Below are 19,433 nucleotides of genomic sequence, written 5' to 3' on the forward strand. Positions count from 1 at the left end.
CCAGGCTGAACCACCCCAACTCTCTCAGCCTGTCTCCATAGCAGAGGTGCTCCAGCCCTCAGATCATCTTCATGGCCACAGAAAACATTTTTGCTCTAGGTTTCAAGTACAAAGAGGATGTTCCTTGCCCAGTAGTAAAATTTTACACAGTAAAACACATCCAGTAAATTGGAAAACCAAGTTACAGTTCTTTTATTCAAAATCAACACAATATTACATCCTGAGATTATGCAAAGCCCACGAATCGTTCTCATACGTACGCTTAGGTAGAATTCCTGCCTGTGTCTGGCCAATGTTATACATTATATTAATTGATTATTTTTACAACAATTTCTGTAACACTACAGGCAAGTGACTTCACTATTGACAGAAACTGCAAATAAAAATGACCTCATAATGCGAGGAAGAAACAGAGAGGAGAAGAAACAACAGGTTTTACTACTAATCTCTTCTCCTGGTGACAGTGCCCGTTGAGCCTTCCAGTAAGCCATTACCAGTACTTTTAACACTCTGCGATCTACAAATGCCGTCCGTAAGACAGAGATGCCTTTAGAGCAGTGCTATTTCACCAGGTTTCTAACTAAGTGGAGCAGTTAGGCTTGGCTCCACACATACATCTCCTACTGGCATTGGCTCTAGGCTTACAGCTCCTTGCAGGATCAGTCACTTAGTCCCAGACTAAAGCAGTATTGCTGTTTTGACACAGTGGGACTCCGATTTATTTGGCAAGGTTGCAGTTGTTCTGCCACGGCTGAAGTACAAGCATAGACAGGCAATGGAGCTTTTAAATTCACACTGTAAACACTGGGTTGCAGTAATCCTGAACCGGTATACAACCACGAATTAAGGCAAAACCAAATGTATTTTCCTTTGTACACAAAACACTTGGAGTTCTCTCTGTGCAGAACTTTCCTTCTGTTGCTGACCTGGAGTACGTTACTTCACAGACCACGTTTGTATATGTCGTAACATGTATTAATTTAGTTTTCCATCGCATATCCTCCTTTTATAAATTCTGAATGACTTTAACTTTGAACAATACATAGTTTTGAATCTCCCATCCGGTTAGATGTTAGGGAAATGGTAGTTTGATTTCTTTGTTTTGCTGCAGTACTTCTTGCTGTCCAAAGCTGGTAGAACGTTACTGCTGGTTAACTGAGGCAGGTACTGTAACTGAAGGAAAAGTGACAGGCTGTGTATTCATTTGAAATGAGAACGAAGCACGCGTTTCATTTTTCAGAAAGGAATATAAGCTGTAAAACTATTCATACTGTAACCTTGTACTTTTCAAACTAAGAGTCACGGACCTGGTGGTGTACAACTGGACTGCAACCAGAACAGCTCATTAGAGGTATTTCTTCCAGTCATCCAGGGTGAGAAAAATATTTCTGTTCTATCCTATGTCATGGAAATGGAAGAGGCGGATCAGTCTGATCCAGGAATTTTTATGCTGTAGCAGTTCTCCATCCTACACTCCCAACTTCCCTGTGTGTTACCAGTGGAGTGTTAGAGCTGTCACGGGGAATGTGGCTCACAGAAGAGCGAGCTGCGAATGACTGGTCCTGAGGCTGGGTTTGGAGACTTGGGCTGGAGTCTGGAAAGACTGAAATGGCCCAGAGACATTTGGTTGGCAACTCCAGCTGCAGAAACACCCAGTGCGTTGTGCAACGTCTGAGTAAGGGATCACATCCCATCGGCAGTTACAAATGGAACTGGGCATTTTCTGCTATCTCCATATTGTGGGATTCAAAAGCACCAAAAAGATCCCAGAGAACGCCAAATTAAACCAGCCGCACAAGCCCGTCCAGCCTGTTCAGCTATCCTGCTATTCTTTGTCGGGAACGCACATTCCTGGATAAACCTCATCTTTCACATCCCTGTGCTGCTCATCCCCGGTGGCTCAATGCAGAATTCAGCTTGCACCCAGTCACTCTTTAGCCAGGACGTTCATTTTCTCCTCGGGCTAAAATTAAGATCGGTCCAAGGCGGGAGCTTTCCCACCATTAACTGCCAGCATAAGCCCACCCCCTGGGAGCCAGACAGAACCAGTCCCTTCTTGGGGCACAGAACATGAAATACTACCGGGAAAATGTTACCCCTGCCACGTGCTTCCGAGTCAGTCTGCCTGGTTTCCGAGCCGTTTTTTCCTGTTCTTTCCCCAGATCCGCTGCTTCCCTAATGCTGTCAAAATAGGGATGCTGCAGGAGCTGCTCACACGTCTGCCGCTCCGCAGGGTCCATACGAAGGCAACTCTTCGAAAAGATAAAGTAAAGGATCACAGAAAACACTCGTTAAACAGGTCTGCACAACTCCAGCTACTCACCGCAGCCAATGAGTATTTGCACAGCTACATGTGTTAATCTTTTTTAATGGATTCTAAGAGCCTGGCTTTTCAGAGTCAGCACGAAGCCTGCAAAGCACCTAATACTGAACAATTGCTACCAGGCAATAATAGAAATTGCAGCTAGAAGAACAGTTAGAATTGCATGGTGTAGCAAACAGCAACCCTCAAAAACCAGTTAAGCCCACAACTTTCATTTGAACTAGAACAACTTTCTTAAACAGGGGAATCCACTATGGCGTGAGCTGTGTTGTTCCAGTATTTAGCACAGCTAGTACTATCCACAGCTGCACCTTCTTTTAACGTCTCCATCCTCACAGTTTCCATTCACTGCATCTTAGTAAGGGAACAGTACATTTTCCACCTCCATGGTAAAGATGAGTGGATTAGAGAGGAGTGGATTTCAAGTCCTCTCCAAATCCCCTCCAGCTCTCCAACCATTTACCAGCTGATAAGCAAAACAGGCCTCAGCGCAGAGCTCCTCCGCTAGCTGTAGTTTTCTTACCTTCATCAGAGCTAAAGCAGAGTACGAAATACTAGGGAATTTCATTTCTAACGGCTCCTGGGGGGAAAAAAAACAGTGAGTGTGCTCATATTAGCAAGCTTTTCATTCACCAGGGTACAGAGAACCTGTACCTCACAAAATGCATCTGTCACTTCATGTGCTTGGAGGGGAGCTGCCTGACATCACTGAGGGTGGGTAGGTTGGCTGCTCTGCCACCAGAAAGGGGGAGACGGAGCAGAGATGAAGCGTTTGACTGCTTTTACCCAGGGTATCGGTTAAAACGTCATGAGAGGGGTTCAGCCGCCTCCAAATAATACTCCAGTGTACATCGGAAAAGTAGAGGGCAAAGCTTTTGGATAGGGAAAAAATGCTGTGCAGCAAAGGACTGGTCAAGCTGAGCAAGCGAGGCCTTCCCAGCTCCACATCCAAAGCAGACAGCATGTGTACTCCGGGTAGAAAGAAGGAGGAACATTTCTCTGTCCAAACACCGTGTCTCCTTAGCACTGCAGACAGATTGCTGGTTAGCGCTAGGCTCAAGGGAAGCACGTCCAGAGGGAGCTCTTACCATGCTCTCGGGGTCTGGAATTCTTACCCCGCTGAAGAACTGGTTGGTGCTGAACACTTGCTGGTGCCTGGGAATAAGATCCCCTTTGACCAAGAATAAAAAAAAAACAGAGTTGGATTAATTTGCTGTTTTTACAGCGCCTGCATTGAACAAGCTTATATCCTCTACCAAGGCTGACACCATCCGAGAGAACATCTAAAAAGATGGAGCAGCATCAAGTGAGCTGATTAAATGCTCTTTTGTGAAAACTAACGTCCATCTAGGACATCAGTGATCCCCCAGCCATGTGACTGTGCTGAACGAAAGGCAGGGCCACGCGGACACAACTGCCCAGGGCCTCATGCTGTAAATAGCTCAAAGAAATTCAGCTGGAGGGAGCACTTTTTGGAGCAGGAGCTCCCAGCAGCTGTGCATCTTCCAGGCTCTGAGTTTCCGCACTGGGCAGCAGAGTGGCTTTTATGAACTCTGCCCACTATAGCTGAGGGCCTTGAAAAATACGTAATTCTATATATCTCCCTGTGCCAAATGCCTAGATCCTACCACTGCATTATTTGGGTAACTGCAAATTTGATCTGCACTAGCAAAAAGACCCCTCGGTAGAACAACAGGGAATAAGGTGGGCAAGGCACTCAGTTCCACAAACATGTCTGCTCAGTGCCAGCACCTGTACCCCCCGCTGTGCACCGGCCGAACTCAAGACCCTTGTGTGGGGGAGCCAGGGAACGTGTCTCGGTGTGATAGCTAGAGGGTGCTGTGCAAACACCTACCAGGACCTGAAACTCTGCCATGCCACAGCACGGAGCTTCAGCTGGGCATCCTTCCCAAAGGGTGAAGCAAGATCAGAGCAGCAGCTAACTCCCCTGCTCACAGCAGACGTGACAGACCAGCCCAGGGCTCTGATGACGAGCTGGCAGGAGCCGCTGTTTGTTTTGGAGGTGGCCGCCTGGCAGCGTGGGCACACGTTGTTGGAGTGCTCCGTTCGCAGGAGGGTGAGTGGGGCTCTGCTGGCCTGCTCTCCACGCTAATGCTGTGTTTCAGTGTTTCCAAAGGGAAGGATTTCCCGAGAGGCAGCCTGTCTGTGTAAACAGTTTTGTCTTCTTGGACTACTGGAAGGGGACACGCTAACCACAAGAGTTCCAGCTTCATTATAGTTTAAATCATATTGTGACTTTCACTAAAGTGAATTCACTAAAGTGAAATTCTTTTTGTTCACTCCTGAGGATGTCGCATAGAAAAGAGCTCAATGCAGCACCAACAGGAACACACTGTAGCTTTTCCCCAATGCTGCTTCATGGCCCTTGTTTGAAGCTTAGAGCGGCTCAGAGCAAGCAAAACGTTAAAATCAAATATGTAACAAAAGCCAAACCACCAGAATTACACAGTTTTGATCCAGGAGCTTTTTTCTGTAAACACTGCCTAAGTCCATCACCTGGATCAAAAGGAAATTTCTTCTGGCCAAAACCCTATCATTAAAAATAAATTACAACTTACTTAACATTGGCATAAATGTATTCTGGAGGATGAAGCAATCAATGTTAAACTATTTGTCTAGCTACGGAGCTCATCTGTTCAAAGCCGCCAGTCACCGTTATAGTTTTATAAACTGCTCAGTAAAAATTACAATTCTCAGTTCATTCCAACAAATTTCAATTAAAAGTGGAGAGTTGTTCCTTTCCACCCGAGAAATCAGATGTTACACACCAAGATCAAATAGAATCAATGAGACTGGATTAGTTTAAGTGTTACATGGATAATGGCTCTTTTATTTAACCTCTGTTCCAAATCTGGAGTGGCTCCTAAAATTCCTTCGTGAACAAAGACTAACAAGTGGAACAGACAAACTTCAATGTTCACACTCTTTCCCAAGCACACAGCCGTCAACGGGCATCGGCAATGTTTACAAGACCCCCAAAGCTGTGATGAACTAAATCCAACCATTCGTTACCTAGGGGCAGGCAGCACTTTGCTTGGTACCAAACCCTGAAAACCACGTGGATCTTCCAAACCTTTATGCAAAGCATTCCTGGTCCTTTCTGATACAGGCACCTCATTTTTCTGTCTGTGGAAAGGAGAGCAGCAGAGGCAGGTGGTTCTGTGCCTCCTGCGGGGCTGGCCCTGTGCTCCCCACACCCCGGTAGGCACTGAGCCATCCCAAAGGACCAGGAGGGGCATCCAGTGGTCACCTAACACATCCCACATCTTTCTTAAACCACCCAGCACCAGACCCAGCTTCTCAGAGGCCGCCACTGCTAAAGAGAGCGGAAGGATGGTTTCAGGCAGTTTGCAGGTGATGATCCTGCTTACACAGCCCTGTCCATCGTGAGCCTTTCAGCCATGGCCTGGCACTGCTGGCTCATACAAGCTGAAACCAATTCCACCCCCCAGATCTTTTTCTGAAGAGCAGTCTCCACCCACATGGATGCCTACTTCATTTCCCCAAATCCTGCCAGAACCTGAAGCAGCATCTGTTACTCCAACTACACAATCTCCTAACAAGATGTGTATGTGTAAGTTATGCCAGGAAAAACTAGCTCCCTTTTAAGGACAAATAAGCCAGCACCTACTAAAGGGAGAGATCCACCGGGTAAATTCACCTCCTGGCTAATCCCGATTCCCACCATAGAGGAAAATCCTCCTGGGCAAGTTCTAGTCCTGCCAAAGGCCTTGGGAAGATCGGGGCTCTGAGCGGTGCAGAGGGGACACTTACCCAGAGTTCTCCGGATGAGGTACAGCTGGTCGACATCAGACTTGCCAGGCCACAGGGGGACCCCGGCGAGCAGCTCTGCAAAGACGCAGCCTATCGCCCACACATCCACGGGAGGGCCGTACTGGGTGTCTCCCACAAGTAACTCCGGAGAGCGGTACCACCTGGTAGCCACGTAGTCTGTGTAATAATCACTCGGACCAGCTAGGTTGGGGTCAGGAAGGAGAGAAACAAACAGGAACGAGGGATCAGAATGATGCAGAGGAGCTGCCATCTGTTGTTACGCGCGTCGGGGCACCTCCTGGGCAGCAATAGCTGCAGGAACACTATGAGTCACTGGCCACTAGCAGAACCCAACTTTGGAAACACTTAAGATTTGGCAAAAATCAAGACCATATTTTCCTCCAAATGAAAATACGCAGAGCTCCACAGCAGGGTCCTGCACCAGCCAGTGGTCAGTTCTCAAAGCTCACGTGATTTGTCTGAACAAGAGCTAAAAAAATAACAAATTAGGGGGTTTATTTACAACGGAAAATGTGAAGCCATTGTTAGCAGAGACAGCACCTTCTGCCAGAGGGGCTCCTCCTGCCAGGGAATTCCAGCTGTGTCTCCAGCATTGCACAAGCCACGGCTGGGCAGCTCCAAGATGCCCAAGGCCGACTTCTATCTACGAGCGCCAGCACCACCAGCAGTTCAGCTGCACCAGCGGGGAGCTCAGACGGAGCTCATTTACAGAGGCATCACGGTGTCTGGGCTAGCTCTGTTTAAGCTGGTTCAGGGATCTCTATTCAGCCTTTAGCAGGGCTCCTCTGTGAAAACACACCAGCCTTTATATAGGATGATTTACATGTGCACTAGACAAAGGCAAGTGAGTCTTTACTGGTGTTTAAAAGCCTGATCCTACCCTTCATTTGAGCTTTCATGTGTTAACAATCCATGTAAGTAGCAAGTTGGCACTCACTCAGTATGCGAGCAAATCCAAAGTCACAAAGTTTGATGACTGAGTGCTTTGTTATCAGGATGTTTTCTGGCTTTACGTCTCGGTGGATGCACTGGAAACAGAAAAAACCCAAGATTAGAAGCAAGTATTTAACCTGGCCTTCAGATAAAGAACCTCTTAATTCAGCCGCATACCCCTTGCACATTGTGACAGGCAATCAATCATTCCTACTGAAAGAGAAGATGAAAGGATTTACGTCCTGCTGGGCAGGACAATTACCCTGCCTACACCCCACCTTTGGGATGAGACGCTGTGGAGGCTCCCACTGCATAGCTCTGTATCACTTGGACACCACTGAGTCGGCTCCCCAGAACCAGCTGGCAATCTGCTAGCAGGAGGAGCGAGGTTTGCAGAGCAAAGATTGTTGTTAACCTGGAGCTCTGCAAATGCAACTCACTTGATACAGCTATGTGTAACACACTCCTAATAAGGGACTCGGCTTTATGAATACATGGGGAGATCCTAATGAGAGGTGTGTAGGTCTTCTGGGATCAGTTCTTGGATGAAATCTATGATCTGTATTTACTGATAATCTCGTAGACAAGCAAATGATTTTGCTGGTGAAGCTCACAGATGAGATGAAGGCTATGTTTTAGATGTGGGACTTTATCTATCCTTGTAGATGCCAGAGCATGCCTGGTGTTCCCTCTACTCAGCACAGGTGAGACACATGCAAAGTTCTGTCTCCAGCTTTGGGATCCTCAGTAGGAGGAAGGCGTGGGTGTACTGGAGTGACTCCAGTGAAGGGCCACCAAAATGATTAAGGGATTGGGGTACCTGACATCCAAGGAGAGGATGAGGGAGCTGGGACCATCATTCAACCTGGAGAAGAGAGGGCTCAGGGAGGATCCTATTAAATACCTGTACAAATACCTGATGGGAAGGAGTAAAGAAGACCGAGCCAGTGGTGTCCAGTGAAAGGACAAGAGGCAAAGGGCACAAACTGAACACATGGGAAATTCCATTTAAATGGAAGCAATGATTTTTTTCACTGTGAGGGCAGCCAAACACCCAAACAGGTTTCCCAGAGAGTCTGTGGAAGCTCCATCCTTGGAGATACTCAAACCCTGACTGGAGAGGTTTCTGAGCAGTCTGCTCTAGCTGACCCAGCTTGAATGGGAGGGCTGGAGTAGCTGATCTCCAGAGGTCCCTTCCAACATCAGCAATTCTGTGATTCTTGGGAAGTGACCTTGCTTGCTGAAGGTTCACAACAATCGAATTTGGGCTTGGCAAAGAGTTTCTCCTGATCGAACTAGCAGAGACCTTCATTTCTTCTGCCTATGTATGAAAGGCGTGTTCTACTGAAATCACCAGGGTCTAGCTCACATTGTCCCTCCTCTACCATCACCTCAGAGCAAACACCTCGGACTTTTCCTAGCTAAGCTGGTGGTAAATTATCATGTCTCCTCCTGAGCACTGAAACGCTGCTTGTTAAACCAGTGTCATGGAGTTCCAAAAAGGGCAGCTGCATAAAACCTCATTACCTGTGATCTACAGCAGGTCAGACTGCAACATCTCATTGTTCCCTCTGCTTTAAAACTCCGTTAAATCTTTTAGACTGAGTGGAGGAACAGAAAAAAGCAGCAAACCAACAAATCTTGGAAGCAGGACAGACCTATGGCCAAGTTCCTGTGGCTCAACTGGACATAATTCTCCCAGCAAAGACAAAACACCCATTCCAGAGCAACCTCCTGGACTCTTAAATCTCAAACATTGGCAGATAAACAAAAACAGTTTGCCTGAAGAACTCCAAAAGGCTCCTCTCCTTCCCTGTTTCTTAAAGCGTCCCCACTGCTTTCTACAAAATACTTGTTGTGCACACAGCTCGCACCTCCAGCCAGAAAGCAGAGTAAAACTGGTTTACTTTATCTAATTTTTTAAACCTTTTAACTGGTGTCATGATTCAACACCTATGACTATCAATAGAAGGACTTTCTGTGAAATCAGCAGCAGTTTGCTCAGGTCTCAGATGCTCTAAGCCAGTTTTTTAAATGTCAGGTGTAATGCATGGCACAGGGAACACACAAGGATATATTCCTGTTCAGCCTGGAAGCTTGTCGAAGGTCAGTAGTGCAAATCATTCCTTGACAGCAAACCCAAGGGACCTGTGTGATAGCAAATGCAGCTGTTGTGGGTCTACTATAATATTTCAGATACATGTTTCCTGTTGAAAACAGGAAATTCCATCTGACTTTGTCCCATGAAAGGTCTGTAACCAGGAAAATGGCAACAGAATCTCCATCTCCTCCAAGGCCACGTTACAGCAATTGTTAGTGCTGTTCAGGGGACTTACTTACATTGTGTTTATGGCAGAAGTTCACAGCTTGGAGGGTCTGCCAGGTTATGCTCTTCACTACATGCTCCGGCACCCTGTTTTAAGAAAGCGCATTTTTATTTTGGCCAACAAAAACAACTTCATTATTACAGGAACAAGGAAGAGGAGGCCTTTGAGTGCTAACATTGTACAGAGATCTCCGAGCAAAACCATCAGGGACCAAGTCAGAAAACACAGAGAAAAAACACTAGGTGCATTTTCTTGCTATAAATAAGTTACAAGAAATACATAATAACCCTCGGTTCGTTGATCTTCCACTACAGGGAACCAGTCACACTGTGTGGGCTGCTGATGGTGGAGGCTGTTTGTACCTCTTCCAATGTTTCAGAGCTGAGGCTGAGCTCTGCCTGCCACCTCCCTGCAGCAAGCAATGCTCTCCTGTCAGGTTACCCTTCAAGCATCACAGGAGCATCAAAAGGAACATCAAGACCACTTCCAAATCCAGTCAATGCAACAAGACACAAGGATTTATGGCAGCTAAGAGGATGCCAGAGTGTCTGGCACCACCCAGTCACCACCAGCATGAGGTGGCTGTGTGCAAGTCTGTGTCAAATCCTGTCCTGTGGCTGTGCTTAGCATCCACACGTCCCGGCAATCCTCCCGAAATGCCAGCAGGCATTTCTGCCTCTGCAGCTGCTCAGAGTTGGAGGTTTTGGAGTATCCACGGTATAGATGCATGACTTGCAATGCTGTCATGTCACTGATTGTCCAGAGTGGAGAGGTGACCAAAATGGGATGGGGAAGGATGTTCCTAGAAGAAAATAAAGCTCTACTTTGGTTTGCATCTCCTCTCCTTCCCTCCAACAGCTGGCAAACACTTAGAATCATAGACTCATAGAATGGTTTGGGTTAGAAGGGACCTCACAGCCCATCCAGTTCCACCCCCCTGCCATGGGCAGGGACACCCTCCACTAGCCCAAGTTGCCCAAAGCCCCATCCAACCTGGCCTTGAACACTGCCAGGGAGCCAGGGGCAGCCACAGCTTCTCTGGGCACCCTGTGCCAGGGCCTCAGCACCCTCACAGGGAAGGATTTCTGCCTCACATCCCATCTCCATCTCCCCTCCTGCAGCTTCAGGCCATTCCCCCTTGGCCTGTCACTACTTCAGAGAAAGAAAACCTCTGTTAAAGATCCAGCCTCCTCTCCTTTCTTTCAGTTACTGTGCAACAGTTCTTAAACTTCCTTGCCTGTCTGTAACAATCTTCAACAACCCCAGGAAAGGCAGAGGTGACAATCCTGACACTTTCAAGCTCAAATTCAATTTTATTTCATGTGTTTAAGGCTGAAAAGCTTCCAATTAATCATAAAGAAAAAACCAAAACCACAAACCTAAACCAAAACAATATGCAAGAAGCCTGGCTTTTTCTTTAAGGCACCTGCTGCTCTCAGTGCTGAAAGTCTTGTGCTGACACTGCTGTGGCAATGTCAAGAGTCTCCTTGCAGAAACATCCTAGAATGATGTGAGTGCTGCACTGACAGCCTGAGAAGGGGAGGAAGTTGGTCAAATGACCTGGAAACATGGTGCAAAGAGGCATGTGCTCACCCACCTATAATCCTGACCACAAAAGACTTGACCATCTGCTGTAGCAAAGATCAAAACTGAAATATGCAACCAGGTGTTACACATTTGTTCACACTGGAGTCGTTCTGAAGAACAGAAAGCAAATGTGAAGTATTTTCTTCAAAGAGGGTTATCCATCCTCTCTTCAGATTCCAGGTGAACAGGTTCAAACTGGGGTGAAAGCTGCTCACCAGCTCACAAAGCGATCTGCTATCAGCATGCTCCATTCTCCTTCTAGAGCTCCACATCAGGGAGAAAGAGAGTAGCTGGCTCTTGTTTACTCAACAATTAGTCTCCTGCAGGCAATTCATTTAGCTCCAGGCCTGTAAAATGATTTATGAACTTCTGCTTAGCATTGCCCCAGCACCGAGTCACTGTGAGTAATTAGGGACAATATATTTAGTAGGAGTGTCATTTACAATGTGTCAAAAGAACAAACTCTGTCCTGGAGAATGTTCTTTCTGCCCGTGTAGCTCACACTTTGTGCAAGCACCTGTTTAAAGAAGAGGGTGTCTGACCTCAGGCTGTGCAGAGAGGTGCAGGCATAACTCCTGGTAACTCCTGCCAGCCAACACGTACTCCTTAGCACAGCAGCATGCCAGAGGGCTAGAAGTCACTGGTCTGTCATACGGATCATCAGTGACATCACTACAGACTGTCTATGTTTTGGGTGCTCAATCACGTCGCCCCAGTGCCCACAGCCTGGATCTGCAGAGCCTCCCAGTGATGTGTAACACACCTGGGGAGCAGCAGGAAGGAGGGCTGCGTGCCCCAGCCTACCCCCCCAGCAGCCCTAACCTCTTCGCAGTGAGACACAAGATGCTCCCGAGCCACTCAGGTTTGCTGCTGCCGAGCCAGCCAAAGATCATCCAAACGTCCAGGCTCAGCTCCAGTCTCCTTGGTGAGCAGCACAGTACAGGAGCACGCATAGGCTCATACGCAATTCTTTTGCATGTCATTGCTAAACCACAGTAACAGAGTAAGTCCTGGGCACTGGGCTGAGAAACCTCTCCTGTAATTGATGAAATTCCTTTAAAAACTCTGCAGAGCAGCAACGACACGGACACCCCCTGACTTCTTTGCTCAAAGCTTCCAGGGACAGACAGACCACTCACCCCTGCGGGTGCTTGTCCAGCTCATGGAGGACTGTGTGGTCGCAGTATTCGAAGACCAGATGCAGCCTCCGCTTCCTCCGGAACACTTCAAGCAGGTTCACCAGGTTGGGGTGTTTCAGTTGCTGTAACACACAGTGGATGGACTGGTTAGTTACTGCAAGGGGGAGTGGGGTAAAGCGGGGGGGGACAGTGCTTTTATCTACAAGGGTCTTGATTCCTTGAGCTGAAATCTTTTATACAAGCACAGCACAACGTGAAGCAGCAGCTCAGCTACAGCTCAGCCTGCAGTGTAGTTATTTTAGGAACTGACTGTAGGCAACAAGTCAGCATGGCTTCAGCGAGTGTCTCTTAGAAAAGATGCTCACAGATAAAGAATTCATCACGGTGTCCACAGCTATTTCAGCAGCGCCTTTCATTGTACGTACCCAGCCTTTGGCTGCACCACAATAAAAAGCAGCTCTCCCCAGAGAACAGCTTGGGAAATCACACACGGTAAGTGCCTGTAGCAGGCAAACACACATTTAGGAGAAACCAAGACCTCGTCTGAAAAGGCTAAGTAAAGCATGTGGGCTCGGCTTCACCAGCTTATTGTCAGAATCTGGACAGGTTAATTAGGAGAATTTTTATTGCTGCTTCTTCCTCTTCCTCTCAATCCACTTCATGTGCTCATACCAGGGCTTCCTCTCCTGGGGAGCTCAGACAGCTTCTTACTGCATGTGAAGCCCAAGTGCTTCAGGGTTGGTTATTCAAATGCACCTTGCAAGAGGCAAGGGTGGACATTACTGGAGCTTCTCATTTTCGATTCTTTTGCCCACATTTTGGGGGAGGGCTGGGAGAGGGCTTGAACCAAGGGGCACAACACAGCGTTCGCAAAAGGAAACAAAGAAAAGCCAGACCCAACTCAGGAATGTTACTTCTTTTCAGATGACTCATGGCACCAATCCCCTCTGCCTGCAGGGACCTGTATCCACAAGGGCTCTGCCTGACCAAGGCTTTAGAACAAACACATTTCTGGAAAGGGCATTGCCTAGGAGTTATGCTAACCCCATCTTCTAATGCGCCTCTGAGCCATCTGGAAAAGCCTGCAAAGGAGAAGGGAGCGCAGAGTCAAGACTAGAGAAAACTTAAGGGGGCTCAACTGAGGAATGCAGCTGTCTGGGGAAGCAGCCAGTTAACCCCAAGATGAAGGATCACTGAAATCCAGGGCGTGAATCCTGGGGTTAACCAGTGAGCTTGAGTAAAAGAGCAGGTCAGTAGAAGACCCCCACCATACCTCATTGCCAACCTGTCACAAGAAGGAGGGACCCTTTGAAAAACGTAATTTTAGTCAAGCATGTCACTCTAAAAGCTCCTTGTAAAGAGAGGCCTTCCAGGGAGCTCACTGCCTCTGGGGGACATTATACTGAACCGAAACTACACTGAGCCCATGTGCCAATGCACAGGGTCTCCATTAGTGTGCAGAATGTGGCTACTCCAGTCCTGCAAACTGGCAGCAAGGACCTGATCTCTCTGAAGAGCACCTCCTACCACATACACGTCTTGTTCCTTCAATCCTGCCCACACCACATAAGCCATCTGCCAGCACCAAAGGCTTTCGCACCCATCTGGATCAAACCTAGGTGACAACCAAGATCTTCTGATCACTTCCTCAGTCCTCCATGATGAGTATTGGTAGGCCAAGTGCCTTCCCTGTCCAGCCCAAGGTACCTGGCAGTGTCAGCAGGGGCTAACTGCCAGCGTAACCTTCTCTGCCCTGGCCATGGCTCCTGACCTCGCGTAACGGACGGACTTTCTCTGCACACCCTCAGTTCCCATGGCAGAGCTACTAGGGAAAGTACTAAAACCACAGGGCAGGAGGCTTGTAACACCTCCCAGGCTTGGTATTTATCTAGTAGTATCTCCATTCTCGTCATCTCCTTATGCACTTTGCAAAAGATGATCAGATACAGAGAACAGCCTGCAAGACTGCTGAAAATCCCAGCAATGACAGCGATTCTCCCAGGAGTTGTGTGCGTACCATGCCACCTATCCTGTTAAGCATATCCACATCGAGGAAAGTACCTACTTGGCACAGGCACATTAGACAAAGCCCGATCTATCAGTTCAGACTCCACCAGGAAAGTCAGACAGCTGCCATGGCTCTGGTACTGTCCCTTCCCTCACCAGTCAAGCGGCTCCTGATCAACTGCGTAAAGTGGATCCTTCCCTTTCCATGCATCGGTGTGTTGGCATATTATGTTCTCAGAGATCAGCGATAACAGAGACATCTGAGAGCAAGCTGGGCCTCCAGCCACTATGCTGGGTAACAGGCGCCTGGTTCCTCTGTTGCTCTCAGCAGACCTGCCTGCCAGCATGGACAATCTGCTGGGCACGGCCCAGCCTGCCAGCGGGAAGGAGGCAGAGGAGACAATCTCTGCTGTGCTTAGATTCCACTTTCAGAGACAGATGAGGACGAAATAATTGCCAACTGATTGTAAACCAAGAAGAAAGTTAAATAGACAATAATAGATTGAGATCTCTGGAAAAGCTCTGGCAGTTACAGGTTGGTTGTATGAGTCAGGCTTTGGGAGCGACTTTCACAGGAGCAGGCGGTGCCCAGGGGACAGTCTGTCCCGGCCGTCCTCACGCGTGTGGAGCTGGGGTTTCTGGAGGGAGAGAGCCTGGGCTTGGAACCACGAGGTCCAGCTGAGCTGGGGACATTGTGAGGTGGCACAGATGTGTAAACCAGCACAAGAGTGGGTTAACCTGCTTGTGCAGGACCTGGAGAGGGTCCCCCGGGAGTAGGCTTGCCACGGCATCTCCCTGTGCCCTGCTCGCAGCCAGCCTCCGCAGTCAGGGCTCTCTGGGCAGTCGGGTTCCCTGGGCCAATGTCTCCTGTACATGCAGACGTGCACACAAAGGCACTGTAAATCTGCCAGCGACCCTAACAATGTCCCTGTCCGGCGGTGCAGCAGCGTTTCAGAGAGCAGTTTCTAAGGCTATCAGTGCTGCTGGCGGCCAGTTGCTGGCAGCACCGGGCTGGGGTTTACCCCCCCTGCTTGGGTGACAAGGCCATGCGTTGCCTTCTGCACACAGGCCAGATGTCTTGCATGGGCCTTTCCTCAAAGTTATAAATGCTCCCATGCTAAGATGAGAGGGGTTTTTCTGTTTTGTATATGAACACAGCTTTGCATTCTATTTTTCTCTCATCTGCTTTGCAATGTCAGAGCTAAAAACTGTGTCAGCCTCCACGTGAGGTAGAGGAGAGAAGCTCCTCCTGGAAACAGCAGGCACCGATGGGTTTACACACAGACTCGCGCTGTTTTCACTTATTGCCAGCTTTTCCTACGGAATTGGGAGCACACAGGGTGTTTCAAGCCTCTGCATACTGCCCCGCTCTCCAACCTCACCTCCCATGGCTCCTGGCCATAAAAAGCCCTTTGTCTACAAGGTATTTGCTGTGCAGAATAATAATTTATTGGGCCTTACATTTTTTACTGATGAAACACAATCTCACTACATCTTTGACAAACACTTAGTTGTTGCCTAAGCCAGGAAATACCTCAACAAACAAACAAACAAACTGTTACTATTTACAGAGCAAAAGTTGAAAAGATAGTCAAGCAGGCCTGCACTTGTTAAAATCAACAGCGCCCCGACACAGCTCTTGCCATGGCTGGCAGCAGTGGTGTTGGCTTTGTACCCTTAAGGATGATGCATTTACTATCAGCATTACAAGTGACTTCTGCAGTCATTATTTTCCTTTCCAGATCTTTAATAAATCTTAATGCATCTCCAGCATTGTTTAGTGGAACAATACAGCTGCATGTCATCAGTTTGCTTCAGATGGGAGAAAAACTTAGGCTGCTTCTCCCCAAAAGCTAACTGAAAAATAAATATGTTTTTTTCCTAGATGACGGCTGTTCTAGAACAGCATTCAGGCTTATTTTGCCTCTTTCTACATCAGGTAGAGAATTGGATATTCATATTCCTTTGACAATAACATGTACATCATTTTTTTATATATGAATGCTCAATAAAAGACAAACCAATTGCACAAAGATACTTTGGGAGAAGAAATATCAGAAATACCGCAACCTGCTGAAATCTTGCACTTAACTGCAAAACTGAAAGTTACTTGGTTCCCAGCAAGGAAATTAAGGTAATTCCATGGAAGGGAACATTGAACGCAATGAGTATCAACTGCCAGTACACAAACAGCACAGGCAGTGAAGTCTGGGAACGATGTCATGCAGAAAGCAATCAGAGACCAAGGGACTATGAATTTTGGGAAAGAAGTTTCACATAAAATGGAACATCTTTCTCTGTGGATTTCTGGATTTCTGTAGGGTTTTATTAACTCCTAAGTCATTCACTGTCTACAAGAATGCATTGTTTCTAGTCTTAACAGCATGTTTCTTGTAAAAAGGAGTCCTATCAGAAGTCATTTTAAAATTTATAATAAGCCATCATGTTATTAAAATTGTTCTTTAATCAGTTCAATGCTTTAAAGCTATGGCTCTTCTGCACAGAAAAGAGAAAGCTGCAGATGGGGAGATGATGGAGGTATATATGGAATCATGAGTACCCTGGAGAAAGAGGAAAGGGAACAACTCTCTGCTTCTTCTAACACATGGGGGTACTGCATGCCATCACCCAGTAGCAAGTTTATAATAAATAAAAGGAAATATTTTTTCACAACACCACATTCCTGAAGTCATGGCACTCACTGCCTCAGGAAACTATGGAGACCAAATGAATACACTAGTTCAAAAAGAGATGGGACAAACTCCCAACAGTGTACGGGTGTCTGCCAAGCACGAAGCAATGGGTATAACCCCTGGCTCTAGAAACTCTGCCTATAAGTGCGGAAGAAAACCTTACCCCATCGTCTCCCTTTTTTTCCCAGGTTTCTCTTCATTTCTGCATGCTTGATGGACCCAGGGTATAACTCACTGCAAACGTTCCATTTTATCAGGAAAATAAACACAGAAGCTGAGTGATCCACTTCTATGTGAGGATGAGCGCTCACACACAAGTCATGAAAGGATCAGCAAAGATGAGGTGCTGCCATAGTTCACATGTGCCAGTTCTGCAGTCACTTCCACGTGTGAACACCTCTAAGCCCACACAGCCCCCGGCGTTCAATACATGGCTCGATCCCACCTGCCCGTCTGGCTCCGACACTGTGGATTCCCCACAACCAGGGGCCCAGAAAGGGCGTTTTAAGGAGGAGCTGACGCACATTTGCAAAGCGGGGAGCAAGGAGAGCTGTGCCCCATGGCTGCCCCCCCCCCTTGTGCTATCTAGGATCACTTTTGGGTCCCACGCTTCACACCAGCTCCAACAGTCCTCGTCTCGGGTGGGAATCTCCTGGACATGGGTGGGCTGCTGCCAGCCGGCCTGTTACACATGGTGCCAACCGTACGACCGTGCCTGGACCAGCCAGGACATTGCTGGCTCCTGGCGGGGACAGAGTCTGGGTCAATCCCTCTCTAGAAGGCATGGCAATGAGGGCATTTTGTTGATGCTCCTCTACCACCCACAAGAAGAAATCAGCAGGCACCCAGCACCCTGCTCTTTGCAGTGCCTCAGCTGCCACCTGCACCAACTCCCTTTGATGTGCGACAACCCGGGCTGCGGGTGATCACCTCTGTCCCAACGCGCGTCCATCCACCCCTGGCCAAACGGGTAAGAATTTCGCTGGCACCGGCCTTCTCCCAAAGAAACTGTCTGAGCTGGGCACTTGCTGTACCACTCCCTCACGCCCCGTCTCCTCTCTTCCTCCCTCACAACGCCCTGTCTCCTCACGACGCCCGCTCCCCTGCCAGCCCCCTCAGGACTCCCCAGGCCCCCAGGCCGCGGTGCCGGGCTCGCAATGGCGGGGCACAGCCCGTAGGCGCCACAGCCCACCGCGCCGGGGGCGGTGCCGTTCGCGGCGGAGCCCACCCGCCCCGGGCGCCCCCGAGGAGGCGGGTGGAGGGAAAGGCGCGGAGAACCAGCGAGGCCGGGCGCCCGCCTGCCGCCCACCTTCAGCATGCGGATCTCCCGCAGGGCGATCTTCCTTATCACCGGGTCCTCCTCGGACTCCAGGAATTTCTTAATGGCCACGATCTGGCCGGTGTCCTTGTTGCGGCACTTGAAGACGACGCCGTAGGAGCCCTCCCCGACCTTCCCCAGCTTCTCGTACCGCTCCATGGCGTGGGGCCGGGCGACGGCGGGGCCGTCCCGGCACAGCTCCCTCGCCTCAGCGCTCGGCAGCGGCGGCCCCAGCCCCCCCGCACTCGCCGTTACTCCCGTGCCGCGGGGAGCTGCCCCACCCGCCCTCCGCGGCCTGGCCGCAGCTCCGCCGGGGCGGGCCCTCGGGGGGAGGGCGGGAGGGGGTCTACCCCGGCGGGGGACGGCCTTTGCGAGACGTCTGTCGCCGGGGCTGAGGGGAGCGCCCTCCCCGGGGCGGAGAAGGAGGAGGAGCTGCCCCTGGGGACCCCAAGTCAGCTGGGGCAGGCCTCAGTGAGGGAGGCAGAGGGTCCCCAGTGAGGGAGGGGGTCCCCATGGCCTCTCACGGGGCCACATGCACCCTTTTGGGGCGCCGAACCCCCCCCCACACACACACACCTCCCCCAGGGCTTCATGTCCCATGGCACCATTTTGTTGTTACCCCTCTCTGGGACTCCCATGCCCTGCTTTTCCATGGGAGTCTATGGTCTTAGGTCGATTTCCTCACGAGGGTGGGGCGGAAGAGGGCACGGCTCCCCCAAAGGCAGCAGAATGCCCACAGCCCTTTCCTCTGGCACCTCGGGCACTGTCTCCAACCAGCAGCAGGGTGAGGAGGGGAGGCCATTCCGCAGGGTGGCCTTGGCGCTGCACGGGGTAAGGGGGGCGTATTTGGGCAGCGCTGCGAGGGAGCTCCATTCCTGCTGCAGGGAGACGTTGCATTTCCCTGGAACATCTCCCTGTACAGTTCAAGCACCTGAAGTGTCTGCCACCTGAGGAGCTCCCACCCAGAGCCAGACACTTTCAGCAAGTGTTTCCATCTCTTACCTTCGCATCATCTTTCCTTGTGCACCCGTTCAGGTCCATGGCTCCTTAGCCATTTCCTCACACCCTGACGAAGATGGCCTTTTACGGTAGCAATCACTTACATGTACAGGCCGATGCTGAGATCCACTCATGGTGGGAACAATCTTCTGTCGAGGAGCAATATTTATCTGTATTTATTTATTTACCAGTAACTGGTGGTTGTGTTCTCCCAAGGCATGTTCACAAATCCCCTTTTCTCCCTACCTCAGCTGAAAATCTGGGATACAGATGGATCAAGGGCTAACGACC

The 19,433-nt window shown here is 49.2% G+C and overlaps 1 protein-coding gene across 2 annotated transcripts; it reads right to left on the minus strand.

Annotated features, from left to right (window-relative positions):
• Positions 1–168: 168 nt before the first annotated feature.
• CDKL1 (cyclin dependent kinase like 1) lies at positions 169–18,529 on the minus strand. 2 transcript variants are annotated; one of them, XM_075753161.1, is made up of 9 exons: positions 18,135–18,529; positions 12,126–12,247; positions 9,413–9,485; positions 7,077–7,167; positions 6,119–6,319; positions 3,412–3,494; positions 2,847–2,903; positions 2,097–2,252; positions 169–1,173 (listed from the first exon to the last, which is right to left on the minus strand). In XM_075753161.1, exons 1-9 carry the CDS (start codon positions 18,300–18,302, stop codon positions 1,066–1,068), a joined length of 1,059 nt encoding a protein of 352 aa, XP_075609276.1. In that variant the 5' UTR covers positions 18,303–18,529; the 3' UTR covers positions 169–1,065. The 2 variants fall into 2 exon arrangements, with proteins under 2 accessions (XP_075609276.1, XP_075609277.1); XM_075753162.1 differs by lacking the exon at positions 2,847–2,903.
• Positions 18,530–19,433: the final 904 nt, after the last annotated feature.

The sequence above is a fragment of the Balearica regulorum genome, chromosome 5, assembly GCF_011004875.1.
Source record: "Balearica regulorum gibbericeps isolate bBalReg1 chromosome 5, bBalReg1.pri, whole genome shotgun sequence".
Taxonomy (NCBI): domain Eukaryota; kingdom Metazoa; phylum Chordata; class Aves; order Gruiformes; family Gruidae; genus Balearica; species Balearica regulorum.